The sequence below is a fragment of the Mirounga angustirostris genome, unplaced genomic scaffold (assembly GCF_029215605.1).
Source record: "Mirounga angustirostris isolate CCGP_5_RB_7025 unplaced genomic scaffold, mMirAng1.0.hap1 SCAF_4, whole genome shotgun sequence".
NCBI lineage: Eukaryota > Metazoa > Chordata > Mammalia > Carnivora > Phocidae > Mirounga > Mirounga angustirostris.
Window position 1 is genome coordinate 122761451 of NW_026991712.1, and position 20554 is coordinate 122782004.

General features: G+C 34.6%; 1 protein-coding gene across 12 annotated transcripts in view; it reads right to left on the minus strand.

Annotated features, from left to right (window-relative positions):
• Positions 1–20554, minus strand: part of ADGRL2 (adhesion G protein-coupled receptor L2) — a 192125-nt gene that overhangs the window by 149390 nt on the left and 22181 nt on the right. For all 12 annotated transcript variants that reach the window (XM_045897319.3, XM_045897320.3, XM_045897321.3 and 9 more), the window contains exon 2: positions 6113–6285. In XM_045897319.3, coding sequence (XP_045753275.1) covers positions 6113–6185 — 73 coding nt within the window. In that variant the 5' untranslated portion in view covers positions 6186–6285. The remainder of the gene's footprint in view (positions 1–6112; positions 6286–20554) is intronic.

Sequence of the window (20554 nt, forward strand, 5' to 3'; positions counted from 1 at the left end):
TTAGCATGTGACGCAGGCTTTTCTGTCAGAAAACGGAGGCTTGTAAAAACTGAACAGCCAAGCAGTACAATGTTATTGAGGTCCGCTGGGTGGCTGTTCTGTGTGACACACTGATTTATAACACTTTTCCACCAGCAACAGACCTACCTGTGAATCAACATAGACTGTGAATAAACCTTTTCTAACACTGGAAAAGAACAAAAGAGCATGGAATAAGGTGAGAGTGGGAAGAAAAGTGGGAAGAAAGTGGGAAATCAAGCACTGGAATTTAATCTTCAATATATGAAATATGGCATATTTTGACACTGAATATTGGTACATGAGATGACAAATGTATATTCTAAACTAACTTTTTAGGGGCGCCTGGGTGGCTCAGTGGTTAAGTTTATGCCTTCGGCTCAGGTCATGATCCCAGGGTCCTGGGATCGAGCCGCGCATCGGGCTCCCTGCTCCGCGGGAAGCCTGTTTCTCCCTCTCCCACTCCCCCTGCTTGTGTTCCGTCTCTCGCTGTCTCTCTGTCAAATAAATAAATAAAATCTTTAAAAAAATAATAATAATAAACTGACTTTTTAAAAGATGCTAGTGTCTCCTAGTTAAGTTTAGTCTTCTTTTTTTCAATTTTGAGTCATATTCTGAACAAATAAACCTTATTCTTAAATCCTGATAGTAACACGGTAACACATTTGGTTTTTACAAGACGCAACATTATATAATTTGTAAATGGCATTAATATTTATATTTTTAAAACTGAATTACATCACTACCTATGCAGAGGAAAGCTACTGCAATCAAATTACATTACACTCATATAATACAATAAAGTATCCTAAGAGCAATATAGTTGGGTACTTTCTCAAGGAGTCAAATCACACTGATCTGCACTAAATGTATAAATAAAATCATTATTTAAAAAAATGCGTTGTTTTAAACCAATGTTAATTTACATAATTTGTGAATTTAAAAAGTAAGGTTACATTTGCTATGCAGCCAACACAGATATGCTGTACGATTCCTATTAATTTAATGGGAGTTGTGACTCCCATTAAGTTTAATAGGAGTCATATGGCCAAATCTCCACAAACCTTGCTAAAAATTTACTTCCTAGCTTTCAACTAATCAAAAATATACTGAAATGAACAAAAGCAGTCAATTTTGCAAGACTGGGAAATCTCAAGTCCCTACAGTAAGTCAATTCAGCATTTTCATAGCAACGGCCATGTAGTTATTCCCAACAAGAAAAAGAACAAGGTTATCACAATGAAGAGACAAACTGAAGCAAGGGTTTAGGAGCTCTGAAAATGTAACATTTACTCTTTACAGAAAATATGTCCTGTTTTTTATAATCTGGAGCCACGTTTTCCTTTTTTTTTTTTCTTCTCAGTACACTGTCGAGAAAGAGGGGGGAAAAAATCCCTTTTTAGAGCCTAAAATTATGACCAAGAAGCCTGATCAGAGGAATAAAAAGCCATATGAAAAGATATAGATAGTAACTCCTAGTAATCAACTAGTTACTATTCCTGGATCACAGTGAATTAAATCGTAATTTCTTTTCAAGAACACTTTCAAAAAAGTTACTTTATATCCATATCCACTCATCTCTACACCTCACCTCAACCACCCCCTCATATACAATACTACAATGGTTAAGTGTGATGCTGAGGGACATCCACATCATCCCCCAAATCTGTCAGAAATGCAACGCTCAGGCCCCATCCCAGACTTCTAGGTAATTCTGGTGCTCTTAAGAACCACTACAGTACTTTATTTCACACCATGCTGTTCTCCATTGATTTTTTTATCTCCACCACCATGCTCACCACTGCCTTTCATAGTTTATTCAACTCATACTGAGTCAGCTCAAGCATCATGATCATTTCAGCTGGAAGCCTTTCCTGACATACATCCACCCACCCCCTACCCTTCATCCCAATGCTTCTCTGAATATCATGAGATATTCTCTACATCTCACCTCTACCACCCTGTTATTACAACTGTTCATTATCCTCTCAAAGATTTCGGTTACTTATGTGATGGATATAAAATGAGTACTTATTATAAGCCAGGCATTGTTCTAGGCACTTAGACACACTGATGAACTGAAGAAACAAAAACAATTGTTGCCCTTGTGATGCTGACATAGTGTGTTTATGAATATAAATTTTATACATTTTCTTATATGTGTATGTAAATAAAAGAAAGAATGAATACAGGTCTGAATTACTTTAATCCTTCTTAAGTTTAACCTTGGATGAAAAGCTACTACTCCTTCCAAATTATGGACCAGTCTGAAGGAAATATTTATATGCCTAAAACAGTTTTTTTAATTCATATTTAACCCCTAGATCTACTTTTTTCTGCCACTCAATTAGCAAAAAGACCCTATAGCCAAACATCATTTTTTAGTAAGATATCATTAATACAAAAGTCATTGTAAAATATGCTTAGAGAATTTAAAAGTACATTTAAAACTGGCAAGACCCTATTTCTACAGCGGTATTTTTTTTTTTAAGATTTTATTTATTTATTTGAGAGAGAGAGAGAATGAGAGAGAGAGAGCACATGAGAGGGGGGAGGGTCAGAGGGAGAAGTAGACTCCCTGCCGAGCAGGGAGCCCGATGCGGGACTCGATCCTGGGACTCCAGGATCATGACCTGAGCCGAAGGCAGTCGCTTAACCAACCAAGCCATCCAGGCACCCATACAGCGGTATTCTTAAAATTTCTTGATGTATGTAAAATTGATAGGTAAAGTTGTATCTTGCATAGCTGGCATTTATACGGGTATAACATTTTTTAAAAAATAAGGATAAACAACAACATAATTTGCACTAATTAACTAAAATTTTGACTATTGAAATCTAATTAAATACTCACTGCATAAAGAATTCAACCTGAAACCCATTCTAAAACCGACTTTGTTGAAGAACTGCTATTATTTGTAACTTGTCACTTGAGCAAGCCTTCACATGTCTGACTTATGCTTGCCAGGGCTCCATTATATAGCATAATTTAATTCTCTAGGACACAAAAACTCAATTTACTTTCCTACTTACTGATAACATGATGCCACAGTGGTTACTCTGCTTATAAAAACTGGCCAAAAGAATCAAAGCACACCAGTTTCTCAACAAAACTGATTTTGGAAGGGTTTGAGATTAGTTCTGTAGGAGTAAAATCAATTCTAAGAAAAACTTACAAAATATTTTGAAAGTCTGATCTTCCATAATCATTTTTTATTTGGAAATTCCAAAAGCAATTTTTAAAAATACACAGGGGAAATGAGACTCTAAGAATAAATAAAACATTGTTCTTATTTTGCAAAAACAAGTAAATTTAAGGGGTGAGATTTGATTGTTCAATACGAGTTGACAGAGTTAGAGATAAAGGGAAAGAAGCTAATTCTAACAATTAAACCTTTATATAATTAGATTTTACTGTGGTAAAAACTTAAAAAAATGTTCAGTAGTTTGGTCTTTACTGTGTACACAAAACATGACATATTTATAACGTTCCTCTGAGCATAAAACAAGTAAGTCCTTGCAAATGTGGAAATTTACCTCTCATGTGTATAGATATAAAATAAATCCAAAATTATGTTTGGCCTTTATAATAATATACTAAAGTGAAACACTAATGTAAAGAGGAGGAAAAATAAAAGCTCTGAAAAAGGGAAGTCAATCACTGAATATAATACGCAGGCTTGTTCCGTTTTGTTTTGATCTTAATTAGCTACTATTACTTAAAATCCACATTTGATTTCTACTGAAATGTGAGAAGGCTGGCAAAATGAGGCTAAATGCTGGTGTGGCAATCATGGGTCCTCTGGCAAGCCTTTCCCTGCCTACTGCAGACCTTCACTGGCCTGCTGCACTAGTTACTTGGCCTGCTTGGCCCCAGTAGGTACCTGAGGTTTCTGACCCTGCACAAGACCATGAGCTCCTCAAGAACAGGAACTGTGCCTTATGCATTTCAGAATCCTAAGCACCTAGCTCAATTTCATCGCTCAATAAATGAGAAAGGAAGAACCTACCTAGGAAACTTTATCTAAATTATACCTATAAGAATCCAGACACTAATACAAAAAGTGCTCATCTCTCTAAGATTTGAAAAGGTAATCACCATGTAGGAGCTCTGAAGAAACTTAACGGCTGAATGGTTGAATTCATAACTCCTTTCCTGTGTTCTCATACCTAACTTTGATTGGTTTTCTCTACAGGTGTTCACAGAACATTATATGCTTTCTGGCAATAAAGGACTATCATGTCTTGTAAAACTTTTCTAAGACAAAACCATGTGAGCTGGATCAGTATTCTAACAGTTTGCATGAACTGTGACTACTCTCACAGAGAGCAATGTGATTCCTCCTAGGTTCTTTTTACCCGTAGGAGGGAACTGCTTCAAAAGCAACACCCCCTGGCCTGATGCGCCAGAAATGAAATTTCTCTTAAGGGCAGATATGAATCCTGACCTGATAGGTGACACTAGAAATAAAACTGCAGTATCTCATGAAAAAGTCTCTGTTTGCTAGCCCCCCCGCTGAGTTAAGTTACTGTGCCAGCAAAGTAGTCTCTATCTTGATTGGAAATTTTTTCATTATGTGGACTAATGAGCCATTGGTCCACACCTGGAATCTTTTTTAAATGTATAAAAACATTCAAACATAACAGCAGGAATTCAGTTAGTTTCCCCCCCCTAAAAAAAAACAGATTCAAAATTATGGACTATACACAAGATTTTCATAACAATCCAAGCCAGAGATTCATATTCTTAAATCAGTTTCTGCTTGTTGTTTATCATTATGGTACTATTCATTCAGACATATTACATTTTACTGTTAGATTTAATGTATCTCTCAATTCTGATGCAAAGAGCAGTATCTTCTAAAAATAGAATATTAACCCATTTGTAATTTCAAGCTTGAATTAAATCCAAGTGAACATTATTTACTTTCTGAATACAGAATTTCTTATTTTAAAATATTTCTAAATTTGTCATTTGTTTGAATTATATTATCACGTTATGTCAATATATTGAAAGTAGGGGGCTGGGGAGGCAAGAAGAAAATGATGAAATATGATTTTGGAATAGCAATTCAAATAAAATTCAGTAAAATTAAAATGTTAACACTGAAGCTTATTACAAAGATGCTGGAATAATAAACTTCTATTAGTTGACAGCTGCCTTTCCCCTCCACCTATCATTTTATTAATAGGTTTAAATGGGATCACTTAAAAATACATATAAAACCAATTTAAAAATTCTAAAATATTTTCTTCAAGAATATTTAATTGGGACAAATAAAATCCATGCATTTCTCAGAGATTTTTGTATTCTTCACAGATTTTACAAGATTAATATAGTTTCACGCTGAATACATAACTACCATTATCAAGTAGCTATAAAATTAACATATCTTAGCTCCATATTAACTTCTGACCTGCTCTATAAAAAGCACTTGAAAGGGTGTTATTTTCACATGGAAATAATACGTAAGATTAAAGAAATAACAGATATCAAGAAATCCATACAATAATTAGTAAATGATGGTTCCGATTATTTCATTAAGCCTCAAAAGTGTATTTACTTCTTTAAAAGGTCCATCTTCCAAAAGAGATAAATAACATTCAAAAGGAAGCACTACCAAAAAAAAAAAAAAACAACAAAAAACCCCCCAACATTTCCAGAAGATATGAAAAAACTTTATTTAGGAGTTTTAGAACCAAACTATGACTCCACTTAAGCAAACAAACTAAAGATGAAGTAAAAAAATTGACATGAAATACTTTCAATTTTACTGGAATAAATTTAGTCGATAAGTGTAAAATATATACCAAAGCAAAGATTTCATTTACTTCTCTCAGGATTATTAACAATAATATTTTACAAATTTATGTGAAAAATAAATTCAGACTTCTAGCACTTTCTTCCATACTATAGCTGTGTTGTAATGAAAATAAATTCAACCACCAAAAAAAGAATTTGACATTCGGGAAATCTTTTTAAGAGCTACTTTTTAAAATAAAACTCATTCTAGCCACTTCTACATAGAGAAGATTGCATAGTTTAAACTAAGTTCACCCAGACTTGAAAAATAAAATTTAAATTGCATCTTACCTTCTGTATTCGGTAAGAAGCTGATTATAATGACAAACCACAGACTTCGCATTCTGCAACCAGAAGACACCATTATTGATTCCTTTAAATATTTTCTTTGTATTCCTTAATGAATCTAGTTATAAATGCCCAGCTTCATCGAACCCAGCAGTCTGCATCATTGATCCTCATATCTGAAAAACAAACAAATCCATCATTTACTCTTATGGTTCTGTTATGTCACAAAAAAATGCAAAAATAATAACAAGTGTCTCTCTCCCTTCCTACCTCCCTCTATCTCCTAAATATAAAAAAAAATAAATGGTATATATTTTGATTCTATATCCAATATGGGAGCTGCTCCTACATACTGAATATCTGAGCCTTAAAAGAATATAAAGAAAACGATCAAAGCTCAAAAAACATTTATAGATAACCATACATATGAATTTGTAGAACAGCTATATAAATCCCTAATGATTTTTTTCTTTGAAAAGCTTAGGAAGTCATCCTAGAACAATACATCTGTCTCTCTATGCCACATATCAGTCTTTTTATCAAATAAATAGCTTTAGTATATATTGCCTCTAAAAAATTTTATAAATACATATACTTTTTTTTGTTTGTTTCTAGTGATGGTAAAAGCAATATTATCTACTATTTTATCCTGTTATCTTGCAAGACAGGTTAGAGATATAATTAAGCAGTTTATTTTTCTATACAAGGATGTACAATTTTTAACACATGGGTTTACTTTAATATAATAATGTACATTTATATAATAATGGCATTCCAAAAACACCACATTCCTAAACACTACATATCAAATTGCTATAGTTATTCATAGAGGGAGCAGTTTAATAAAGGGTCTCTTAACTATTTCATTTTAAAGTTTTAGATTTTCACATATTGGTTTTTTTTTTTTTACAGCAAAGTATAACTTAGTAAGATTAAACCTATATTCTTGAGCAGGTTGGTCCATCCACTAGACCCAAATAAAAACCCCAAGACCATGATGATTATATCTCCAAGGTTGTAACACTATTTTTCTAAAAACTGGGAGATGGGTAAAGAATATAAAACCTGAAACCAACTTTAATTCTGACTAGCCCTTAAGAATCCGGTTCTTCAACTGGAGAGGATACAAAAACTTCAGGAGCATGACTTAATCAGAATTTCTCAGTTCCTAGGACATAAGACCAGGTTATTTGCTAGGTTCTACTGAAGTGTTTCACGTCCTAGGTTAACATGAGGAATCGGAGTAAATACTAGCCTTACAATACACAGAAAATACAGACAGTTCTCAAATACATCCAGCCTCCTGGTCTAGCCTTGAGGGTAGAAAAACTACAAAATTTTCCTTTAAAGGGATATCTTAACAGTTTCTTCATATTAACTTCCTGTAATTTTCTTCTAAATAATACTCTTACCAAGTTCTCTCAATCTACCCTTAAACTGCTGCAGGTAAAGAGTTCTTAAAGTGGGGGTGTGGGGGGGAATATCCCTCATTCTGAAGTTGTACCTATAAAGAAGGAACTCTTATATAATTTAGATGCTGTCATGAAAGCATAAAGAAAATTTAGAAAACTTTTCCTAGATAACTCTGAAGTTCTCTCTTTCACATTATCTAAGCTACTCTGCATTTGCTGCATGCTTCATGTATCATATATGATTCTATTAGCAGTTTACTATATTCTATTATCAGTTCACTATATTCTATTATCAGTTCACGATGCTTTAACTTCAGTGGAAAAGCAGTCAGATTCTAAATAGTTTGGAACACTTATCACCCTACAAAGTCACTGTCTTGTTTCACTGACAACCACACCAAAAAGAATGTAAAAAAATTAATCTGAAGCTATTATCTAGTGTTTAAATATAAAGATCCACAAAATCACAGATGAAACTAGCAAGATATTTCCATAATAAGCAGTTTGTTTTATCAAGCCTATAGTTTCAGGATAAAACTGCTTCTCTATACATCCCTCCATGACCCAGAACACCCAATTTTTTTAGCTCTCTTTGAAACTACTGAAGACATTTAGGTATCATGATAAAGGGGGTCAGAAATGGTACGACCCAGTTCTAAGAACACTTCAGATGATATGCCTAAAGAAATACGACAAAAACAAAGGAAAGAACAAACTTCCTCTAATGAATGCCAAAAATATAAAAAGAATGATATATCAAAAATTAATCTGATGGGGAAACATGGCACACAACCTTGTAGAATTGGCTTCTATTCTTTTTTCACACTGAACTCCCAAAGACTGTTCAAAAGACAAAACCCAAATAAACCTGCAGTTTACAACTGCAGTGGCAAAGTACCTGCCTTAAAACTGCAAGCTATTTTATATAAAGCATTCACAAAAGAGTAAGAATAAATACATTAAAAAATAATCCCACTACTAATCAAACAAATGCTAATCAAAATATCTTTTATTAACTCATCAAATTGGCAAATATTTTCTCAAGATAATATGGAACTCTGGCCAGAGTTGGAGAGTTCCATCAGCAAAGGTAAAAAGGAAATTATCCTTCGCTCAGAGCAAGAGCTAAACAGGTTGAATCTTCCTGGAAAACAATCTGTTGATATGTAATAAGAGGTTTAAATATGTGTGTCTTCCTTGAGCTACCTCTAGAAATCTAGCCTAAGGAAATGATAGGGAAGTAAGCAAAGATTCACTCTAGGGTACATGGAACCATGGAACCAGCATGGTCCATACATGCTGCCGTGGAACATCTAATAATATTACTCAGCCATCAGAAAGGATGAATATCTACCATTTGCGTCGACATGGATGGAACTGGAGGGGTATTATGCTAAGTGAAATAAGTCAATCAGAGAAAGACAATTATCATACGGTTTCACTCATATGTGGAACATAGGGAATAGCACAGAGGACATTAAGGGAAGGGAGGGAAAACTGAATGGGAAAAGATCAGAGAGGGAGACAAACCATATGAGACTCTTGACTCTGGGAAACAAACTGAGGGTTGCAGAAGGAGGTGGGTGGAGGGCTGGGGTAACTCAGTGATGGGTATTAAGGAGGGCACATGATATGATGAGCACTGGGTGTTATATGCAAGTAATGAATCACTGAACATTATATCAAAAACTAATGATGTACTATACATTGGCTGACTGAATTTAAATAAAAAATAAATAAAATGCAGATGATAAAAAAAATAGAAAGAGAGAGAGAAAAAAAAAGAGAAGTCAGATAATTTCATGACCTGTCATATTGGAAAGGCTAATCAAGAAACAACTTCTTATATCCTCCATATTGTTCAATGATCCAATCAAGCAGTCAGAATAATTTTAATGTGTGGACATGACACATTAATTAGTACACGTAAAATTAAGTCAGCCTCTGGAACGCTCCTGATTTGATCAGAGAATTCTGACTGTCCAAGTTCTGCTTGTAATGAGTATTTTCATTTCAATGACATGCATACAGGCTGCCTGCCTACATACATGCACACAACTCTTGAACACATTTCTACTTTTTTAAAGTGATCCAAGATCAGTCTGTCTTCAGTCATCTGCTATTTGAAAGGAGTCCTTGTTTGTGGGAAGAAAGGGAAGGAAGAAATCAGAGACTGATGACTGCTTTGTAGGAAACAGCGGCCAAGATAGGAAAACCTCTGTTAGTAAGGGGAAAACGAGGAGGAAACCGCGCAACCAAGACCTCTTTTGTGGTCGTTGGCAAGGACAGATATTTCATGAACTGATTTCAACTATACTAAAATGTAAGTGTGTTCTTAAGGATTTTAATGTGAAACACAATTTTAAGGTTTGAGAATGTGAAACACAATTTTAAAATTACAGTCAATTATGAGACTTAATCTAGACGATTATTTCTAACAAATGGAAACAGGTTCTGGAATGTAATAAAATCATGGTTTTCTTCATGCAAATAAAGCTTACGTCCATCTGTGCAATAAGTAAAAAGAATATCAAATTTATTTTTTCTCATCCTACAATCTATATCCAATCATCTTCACATAAAATAAAATTATTTACAAAAATTCAAGCTTTAAATACAATTTTGAAAACTAAGTCAAAAGATTTTATTGTTGTGATCCAAATTAAGAACAACCTTCCATTTAAAAAAAAGTCAATGAAAATTGAAACACTTAACAAACCACAATCAGTTAAAAACAGAATGAATAAATAATCAAACATGGTGAAACTAATCTTAGGAAAACATTGCTCCTAATCAGAGTGGAGCCAAAGGACACTCACAGGCATAAATGTAGCTAGCTAACAGACTCCTCCAAACTCTTTACCTGCAAAATGAAGCTCAGCAAAAGCTTCTTATAATGCAAAACAAAAACAAAGAACAAAATCTGAAAAAAAGCCATTAAATTTCCTTTCAATGAACAGAAAAGATTAAGTAATTCTCCATATTAATAACCAGTTTGTCCTTAGATTTTTGGAAAACCTCTTTCCAAGAACTTTGGTGAGGAAAAAACTGTGATTATAAAGGCACAGTGCACAGATCAAACTCCTCTTAATGCTAAGTCAAGGTTCCTTTCTTAATAAAATCGGAAACATGTGCCTGTTCAGCAAAAATAGAAAAAAATAAAACCTGTTTGTTTGTAAGTATCAATGAAAGAGGTAGACTAGATCATGCTTCAAATTAATAAGAGGAAAAGATAAAGTTTTCTAAAACTGGTTAACTAAGGTTGATATTCTATTAGGAGTAAAGCCAACATAAAGATTCATATCCAAAGCTTTGTCTTTGATTTCTACTTATGGACTCTGAGGTACTAAGACCACTGGATGATAAGCCCAGAACAACTAAAAGCATGAGAACAGGGAAAGAAAAGCACCATCTAAGTATGAGACCTACCAAAGTCACCCATCCTTGTTATTATACACTAAAGCTGTGTAAAAGGAAACATTAATGCTTCATTCTACGCACTAAATGTATGTCAGCGCTAAATGAAAGCCAAAGAAGCTATTTCTACAAAATCAGTCTTTCTAATCTTATTTGCACTATAAAATTATAATAATTATGAAATGGGACTTACTAGCAAAAGAGAACTGCTCTTCTACATTTTGCCCATACAAACAAAACAACAAAAAAGGGTAATACTAACCCATTAGGCCCCCATGCAAAGTCTTAGAAAATGAAAAATAAATTAGTTTCATTTCAATCTAAATCTTATTCGGGGTGTTCACTTTCCAGAAATATCTTATGTGTGGGCCAAACAGGCCAGAATTCCCCCTTCTTGTTAACATTGGAGAAAACACTGACACCCTTGGGAGTTTTCTTTCAGTAAGTTGTCTAAGTAAACCCTTGCTATCGCTAATCAGTGAGCTTATTTTAGCTCCAGACATTCAACATTCTTTTGTGTTTCAGTTTATTTTTTTTCCTTTCACAAAGATAGTTTGGGGCTGGGAATGCTGACAGAGATTTTAAAACCACATGGCCAACCACCAGTCGCCACCCTCTCTCTCCGTTTCATTTCTGTGGACACTGGTATCAAGTCCAGAGTACTTTAATTAAACTATTTATGCCAAAGTCCCCTTAACATTCATTACTGGTCTTACCCTTTACTGAAACTTCTGCACTGTGAGGGAATAAATTCTTCTAGGAGAGGTCTTAGAGCAGAAAGGAGAAGAGTTCAGGAATGCTCCTAGGAAATTACACCAGCAATCCGCTATAACATCTACCAGCCATGCTGAGCATGCAAAAGAGGCTTGTAGCTGTGGACATGGGAGGAACAGTGCAGGGCAGTCTGCCATTCTCTTCATTAAAATCCTTCCAGTTGAAATAATAAAAACAAATTGCTGTCATTTTCAAACCAATGTAGGGGACATTTTATGACTGAACATAAACTTGCAAATTAAGTCTCAAAAGAAAAAAAAAAGTTACATGCCCAGTTCAAAATACTACCTTACATATCATAAAAAAGTTGATGGCTTCCTCAACTTTTCTACCAAAAAAAAATCGTAAATCTGTTTGTTTAAAATATTTTATATTTATTGTTAAATTATACTCCACCTACAATATAAGAAGTTAGTGTTTTCCCCACTAGGGGGAAAGGGGAAGGTATTTTTAAATGGTGTCCTCTTTAACTTTAAGACATTCTATTTCCTCATCACTTTCTAATAGTCTAGAATTCTTATGCAATTCTTTTAGTTAAATGTAAATTATGGGCACTATAGCCAAAAATTATTTCCTGAGTGCCTACTATGGCTGAAACACTGTTGAAGACATACATCACTAATTCTTCATGAGGTCAATATTATAAAGGTCAGAAATCTGAGCCTCAGAGAGGGAAAATAACTCGATTGAAGTTATTCAGCTAGCAAGTAGCAGAGCTTGAATTCTAATCAAGGCTAATTACAAAGCCATTCTTTCTGCTAGTCACTACATTATTCATTCAACAAATATTTACTGAACATCTATTATGTGGTGGGTACTGAGGAACAAAAGAGACAAAACTTCTTACCCTTGGGAGATTACATTCCAGCTCAAAAATAACCCTTCCTAATAAAAAGCTATAATTGCCTCGTCCATTGTAAGGTCTAAATAGTTTATTCATGGAACTTCATGAAATCTTCACAACTTGAAGAAATATATATTATTATTTCCATTTTGCCTTAAAATGAGAGTACAGGGGCGCCTGGGTGGCTCAGTCGGTTAAGCGACTGCCTTCGGCTCAGGTCATGATCCTGGAGTTCCTGGATCGAGTCCCGCATCGGGCTCTCTGCTCGGCAGGGAGCCTGCTTCTCCCTCTGACCCTCCCCCCTCTCATGTGCTCTCTCTCTCTCTCTCATTCTCTCTGTCTCAAATAAATAAATAAAATCTTAAAAAAAAAAAAAATGAGAGTACATAACCTATTCAAGGACAGTAAGTAAATACCAGTGCTGGGTTATAAACCCATGTTCTAAAACCACTATTGCCACTAATTAAGTAGTTCAGATAAACTTACTTTATGTTTTATCATCTTTCCCTTTAGAATAAAAAATGGAAGTAAAACAAAGGCATTTTGGGATTGTGAAAATGACAAAATACCAAAAGAATAATGAGTTGATTTTTAAAATGTTTACATTTGTAAAACTAACATCCCTTAGGTAATGATAGCTAAATGTTAACTTAATTTTTATTATTTCCAGTCAAGCTATCTTAATTTCATTCATTGATAGTGCTATCTAAATTAACAAATTATTCAAACTAATAAATCTTATCAGCCAAAATACCTGAGAAGTTGCTTACAAGTCAAACAATAAACTTAAGTATTTCCTCCAATTATAATTAACAATGAATCTTAACAGTCCTGGAAAGAATGTTTTCACACTAATATCTATAATATTATGGACTAATCATTCATTGTTCAGGCAAACAGAAAAGAAAAAATCCAAGGTTGCTCATCAGATTCAACCTTATGTTTGGTTCACTGCACTGGATCCTTTGTTCATAAATCATTGTTACTAGTCATTCCCTGAATCAATATTCAGATTCCCTCTTGGTCTATATATACAACCACTAAATGAAATAATAATGACCCAGGATATGTTGTATATTAGATCATCAATATCACCATCAGAGGCTTCTTAGAGATAATTAGGTAATCTGAGTAAACTATGTCAAATGATCTTAAATATGAAAAATTACTATGAATACACAGTAAGAAGCTGAAGAAAATTTTGTGAAGTACAGCACATTGCCTTATGTAATCAATAAATGATACAACTCATTCGGAAGCTATGTCAATATATATAGTGTCATCTAAATTTCTAAAATAAATTTTTCACTTCTAAAATAAAGTAGATAATATTAACACTGTAATTGCATGTACATCAGTTTAGGCCAATGAGTATCTAGTGATTACATTCTAGATATTTTTGATATTGCGTACTGGAAGGAATGTTACTTATTTGTTAATTATTTTTACCTTATATATTATTAATTGGTCCCGTGTTAGGTTCAAAAGGAATTATAATATAGATTAAGATATGGTTGCCACCTTCAAAAAGTTAATAATCTTCTAAGGAGAATTAGAAATAGAAGAAAATGACTAAGACCCAAAAGATGCATTAATTAGTAATTGCTGTACTCCCCCAAAACTCTATGGTAATAAATGTAGTAATTGCTGTACTCCCCAAAAACTCTATGGTAATAAATGTATTTCATACCAAAATAATGAGAGAGAAGAGAATAGATGCAATTTCTGGACCTGTATTTTTCTTGAGATGTATACCTAGATCAACCAACATCATCTGGATAGAAAGAGTCCAAAATTGAGATCAGGGCACACTCTGGAATCCTGTCTTAACCTACGAAGGTTGATACAATTCACAAACGTGTAGTCCCCAAGTCCACCAACTATATATGAGCGTAGGAATAGACAATAAATCTACTATCCCATTATTTTCCCAATTATTCCAATTATACATTTATGGTCCTGAGTCCACCGTAAGTAATCTTAAAGAAGATTTTTAGGGGCTACTGCAATATGTTTCACTAAGGGCTTGTCCCTTCTCTCAAAATATGTCTCAGCAATTATTCTAATAATTCACATTCTAAAAATTTTATCTAAAGGAGTTCCTATTTCAGAAAAACATTTTTTGAAACCTACTTATATATGATCACATTGGCAGCCATAATAATAATAACAACCTGACTTATTCAGCTCATATATTCCACACTCTGACTTCATGGGAAAACTACACATGATCAAAAAAGCAGGATGACATCAGGTACTTCTTCCAGAAAAAGCAAGTTCTTGTGCCTTAGCCAGGGTCGCTTTCCATTAAACCTTAGGTTCCATACCATATAAATCTGTGTCTACAAGCAAAACTCAAGACAACAGCATTATAAAAAAAAAAAAAAATGTATCAATTATTTCTGAATACCAACATCAGAAATAAAGTTGTAGTGTAAGAACAGAAAAGACTCTTCATTGTTAGACACATTCTGTGTAGTTGGTATGGCTCCTCTAAAAAACATTAGGACTTAGATGAGAAGGCAAGAAAAATAATCACAGACAAACTCTTAAGAAATAGTAATGGAGGGGCGCCTGGGTGGCTCAGTCGTTAAGCGTCTGCCTTCGGCTCAGGTCATGATCCCAGGGTCCTGGGATTGAGCCCCGCATCGGGCTCCCTGCTCTGCGGAGAGCCTGCTTCTCCCTCTCCCACTCCCCCTGCTTGTGTTCCCTCTCTCGCTGTATCTCTCTCTGTCAAATAAATAAAATCTTTAAAAAAAAAAAAAAAAGAAATAGTAATGGACTGGGTTATTCTGAATGGTTGTTAAATACAAAAAATAAAATAAAATAAAAACTTCAGTTCATTAAAAAATTAAAATCAGGTTGTGTGTGTTAGTGCTTCTTAACTACTCAATCATGGAATGGGGGAGGTATGTGGTTTTTAGAAAAGGAATTTGCGACTTTAAAATATAATTTTATGACCTCTATTAAAATTTCAAATAATATTAAAGTGGTAATAAAAGAATGTTTAATAAAAAATACAGGTTACAAAAAGCTGAGAAAAACTGACTAGAAGCTTGAATTAACTTGCCAAGACTCTCTCTCCTTTTTTTAAAGATTTTATTTATTTGAGAGAGAGAGAGCACAAGTGAGGGGGGCAGAGGGAGAAGCAGACTCCCCACTGAGCAAGAAGCCCAATGCGCAGGGCCCAGGAGCTCGATCCCAGGACCCTGAGAGCATGACCTGAGCAGAAGGTAGAAGGCTTAACCAATTGAGCCACCCAGGCGCCCTAAGACTCTCTTCTTTAGTAAAAGACTAATGTATTTTGTAATATTGAAACAATTTTTAAAAATTTACCAATTCAGAAAACTTTGAGGAAAATATATCCCTTGTTACTAGGCCATATATAAAGAAAAGCAAAAAGCCATACTTAATAACTACCACTGATAACTACTGAGTCTTCAAATCTCGTAAACTAAAAATTATCAATAGTATTCCATTATGTTTGGAAAGATAAGAAACAAGGGATTGTGTAGGCTGATATTACAGAGCAGGTATCAGGAAACTTTTTCTATAAATGACCAAGTGGTAAATATTTTAGGCTTTAAGGACCCTATAGTCTCTGCCATCATAGCATGAAACCTGCCATAGACAATGCGTAATAATAAATGAGCATGGCTGTGTGCCAATAAACTTTACTACAAGAAACAGCCAGCTAGCTACAATTTGCCAACCCCAGCTAGAGATGAACTGGCACAGGATGAAGATAACTAAATGCTGCTTAGTCAAGTAATGAACTGACCAATAACTACAATGTCTGCCAACATAATCAGACCAATGTTAGTCTGTTATTTTAAGAAATTAATTTAAATGTTAATGTAGAGGTAAATTAACCATGCTGGAATGAGAAAAATAAAGCAAAGCAACATTATACTGACCAAAACAAATTAGCGTTTCACTGTGTGTGTATAACAAAGCCGTAGGTACAGCTTGCAGTGTCTAGGGAGAAACTCCAGAAAAGAAAATAAAGGACATTACCACAGTAACCTATCTTGCTACTCTGTTTGGCAGAAGAGAATGTAAAACCAATCAAAACAGTAAGTAATGGAAGACTGGAAAGTAATGAGGTTTGGACAAGACCCCTGAGGTATTCTACCATTAGCATGATGGTTTCAAAGAGCTGTTGGTAAAAGTGGCTTCATACTCCTGAAATTTCTGTCACCATTGCTACTCACCCGTATGAAATACTGGATATATCCCAGTTCCACATTGTATTCAGCAGGAAACTACTAAATTCTAATTTGCTGAATTTCCGCTAGAAAGCTAAAAATACTACAAGGCCAAAATCACCAATCTTATTCCAAAAAATTATGAAGTCACGATAAATGCACACAATTCTTTTGGAACACAAGTATTTTTACAGCTTTCTAATTCCCTGTCTCTAGATTCTCCCCAATCCAAGTATTTTGAAGGTTACTAATGCAGTAAATATTTTTATTTCCTGCAATCTAGTATTTCTTAAAATTGAACAGCCATGCTTTAACATATCATAAGAATAACATTTCTAAGCTACAATTAATAGGTATCACATTAAAATACATGAGAGCTAAACTTGTCTATCAATATTATATATAAGACAAAAGAGTGGAGAAGGTTACAAATTTTTAATAAGTGCATTATATTATGGTAATAATAATCTAGGTGTTTTACTGGAAGTGAAGTGGATTACTGTAAATGAAATTTTAAAATGTCCTTTCCTTTTACAGATAACACAAAATGACTTTTTTTCATGTCTCTAGCGATAAGGATAAATTTGCCACACAGTTAAATGGCGCCTTCACCCTTCCCATTCTGGCTCATGAATTAATAATTCAGTGACATTAATACAAGAAGATAAATGATAAAAAGGTTAAGGCGCATGGGCCAACCATACACACATACTTCTTTTAGCACAGTTAATACTTCTCTGCCAATTATAGCTAAAACTTTTTAACAATTTTCAATAGCATTTTTACAATCTAAGTAGGAGCTTATGCACACACAATTTCACACAATTCAGGCTTAATAAATCTCCTGCTGGTACCAAACAATCATTCTAGGGGATTAAGTGCAACATCTGTTAACATTAATAATGTTTTATATAGTCATATGTATTAAAGAAGCCTTTACTCCATTATTAGTCTCCTAAAAATCCTTCTAGACCAATATACTGATTTAGCATGAATTATACATATATCCCTCAATTGGTGACTTACAACAAAGAAATAAATCAGTATGAAATGGTAAAAGAAAAAAAAATTGCATTCTCTGTGAAGTAACAGATCTTTTTGAACCAAACTTAACTAAATGTATTTGAGTGTGCATGTACAGATATATACACACAAATGAAATTAGCTCAGTCTCTAATATAGTTTTTAAAACCAAAAATCCTCGGTATCATTACTCATGGCAAATTTCAATAAACCAATGCTCTGTAAATATAAAAGGCACTTCAATGTAAGGTGGCACACATTCACTCACAGTTGATTTGACTCTCTCTGAAACGTCTTCATCCCCTCTTACTGTTTTCATTCCCAGGGCCCTAACACCTTTTTATTGTGCAAAAACCTCCTAGGTGACTCCTCACCCTCCATCCACCTTGCTAATCTCCACTGGACTCATCTTCCTAACTTCACTCTACAACATAAAAATGTGTAAAACTGGAAACAATCCCAGAGATCACTTCATACATACGACAAAGAAAACCCCTGCGGTTGTGACTTGACAAAGGCAGATCACAGAACTGTTGATTTTTAAATTTTCCGTAAGTACATATATTATCTTGCTGTAATTCAATTATTACAACAAATCTAGTATCTCTATTTTAACAAGAGGGAAATTACAACCGGGGGCTGAAGGAGTAATAAATGCAGAGTTTAATAAAAAGTGGCAAAAAGCAAAACTAGGAATAGAATCCAAATAGATCTAATTTAAAATACTTAAACGCTCTGCTTCTGTCAAAATTACTTGCCCAGTAATTCTGAGTATGCCTTTCAACTGATTTTTACCAAGATACCCATATACAAAGCATCACCCTCCTTTCCACCTAAGGAAATTTATACAGATTTGATAAGTTTAAAAACCACCTAAACCATAAAGACAATCTGACCACCTCAAGGTGAAAAAACCTCTCCTTCCACAAATTCCTATAGTCATCACCTGTATCATTTTTATGGTAGGTGACCCTGAGTTATCTTAGGACTCCTCTTCAATTAAGCTTTGAAACTATTTTTAAAATCTCTTTTGTCCAAATTTCCCAAGTTTATCTTTCTTCAATATAAGTCTCTTCAAACCAAACCCAAAATTTTCCAATATACATACTTTGTTCAAGACGCTGAGGCTGGTACTGCAAGCAATACAAGGATGCCAAAGATAAGGAAATGAGACAAAGGCACAAATAACTTCACTTACTTTAATGTAATTAAGAAGAGTAAGTGGTCCTTACAGACCATAGCTTTTGCCCACTGCTTTAATAGAGTCTGATACGTAGCATAATATCCTGGTGATTAATACAGTGAATATACAATAAATTAAACACGTGTCTGGAAATTACCATTTTTAACGGATTTCCTTTTTTTAGCTAACATCCAAGCTTGAGAATAGCCATCCTTCATTCATTTCCTGTTCTTCCTCTTTAAAAATTAGCGAGATTCAATTTTTGGGCCAGAGGAAGCTTACCCTCACCTCTGTACCTTTCTTGGCATACTTAACGATGTTCCTTCTGCCTAGAATCCCCTCTGCCACGTTCTCCTTGGCCAACTACTACTTTTTCCAACACTCAATTTAGGCCTGTCACTAAACTATTTAACTCCCTCCTTCCCCTAAACCTTACCCCACACGCCAAAAGAGCACTACCATTTTGTTGTTGTTGTTATTTTTTAAAGATTTTATTTATTTGACAGAGACCCAGCGAGGAGAGGGAACACAAACAGGGGGAGTGGGAGAGGGAGAAGCAGGCTTCCTGCCAAGCAGGAAGCCCAATGCGGGACTCGATCCCGGGACCCCAGGATCGTGACCTGAGCCAAAGGCAGACGCTTAATGACTGAGCCACCCAGGCGCCCCGAGCACTACCATTTGCGTCCACAGCACAACGTGCCATATCACAGAGTATCTAAAATATCATCTCAAATTATTGTAAGCTGACTGAAAACAGAACCCACAGCTTTCACATCTATAATCTCAGTGCTAGGCAGCCTTGCCTAATGCGTGGCAAATAGCACATAGCAAATGTTTTTGACAGAGAAAGGAAAACAGGGAAAAAAGGAGAAAACTGTGAATGAGAAAACTGACTACAGATGCAAAGTAAAGACCATGAATGGTGGATAAAGAAAACTGAATGGAATCCAGAAACTAAGGTGTGAAAGAAACATAGTATTTTAAAAGTAGAAACAAATTTAAGATCCCCTAGAATAGGGATTTTCAAGGATTTTTCTTCCTACAAAACACTCTTTTAAATAAATGTTTAATTAAATATTGAGCATGCCTATTTAAAAGACAAAATAAAAAAATGAATGTTTTTCAGAAAGCTTAATTTACCATTGTTTGGCATAAAATACCTTATCATTTTTATCACTTATAGAAGCCAAATAAACTGAGCCTCCTTATTATAAAAGTGAATGAAGCAGGAAGGTCACAATTAATGGGGAAACTAAACCTACAGCTCAGCTCTAACCAAAACCAAATTCAAATAATCGTTTGATGGAAGTTTTTCTTTAAAATACTTGAAAATCTGGGGTGCCTATGGGTGCATTTGGTTAAGCATCCAACTCTTGGTTTCGGCTCAGGTCATGGTCTCAGGGTCCTAGGATCGAGCCCTGCCCTGCGTCTGGTTCATGCTCAGCGCAGAGTCTGCTTGAGACTCTCTCCCTCGCCCTCCGCCCCTCCCCCACCCCCGCGACCCCTTCTGCTCTTTTTCTCACTAAGATAAATAAATAAATCTTTAAATACTTGAATATTCAATAGAATCTATGAAAACAATTG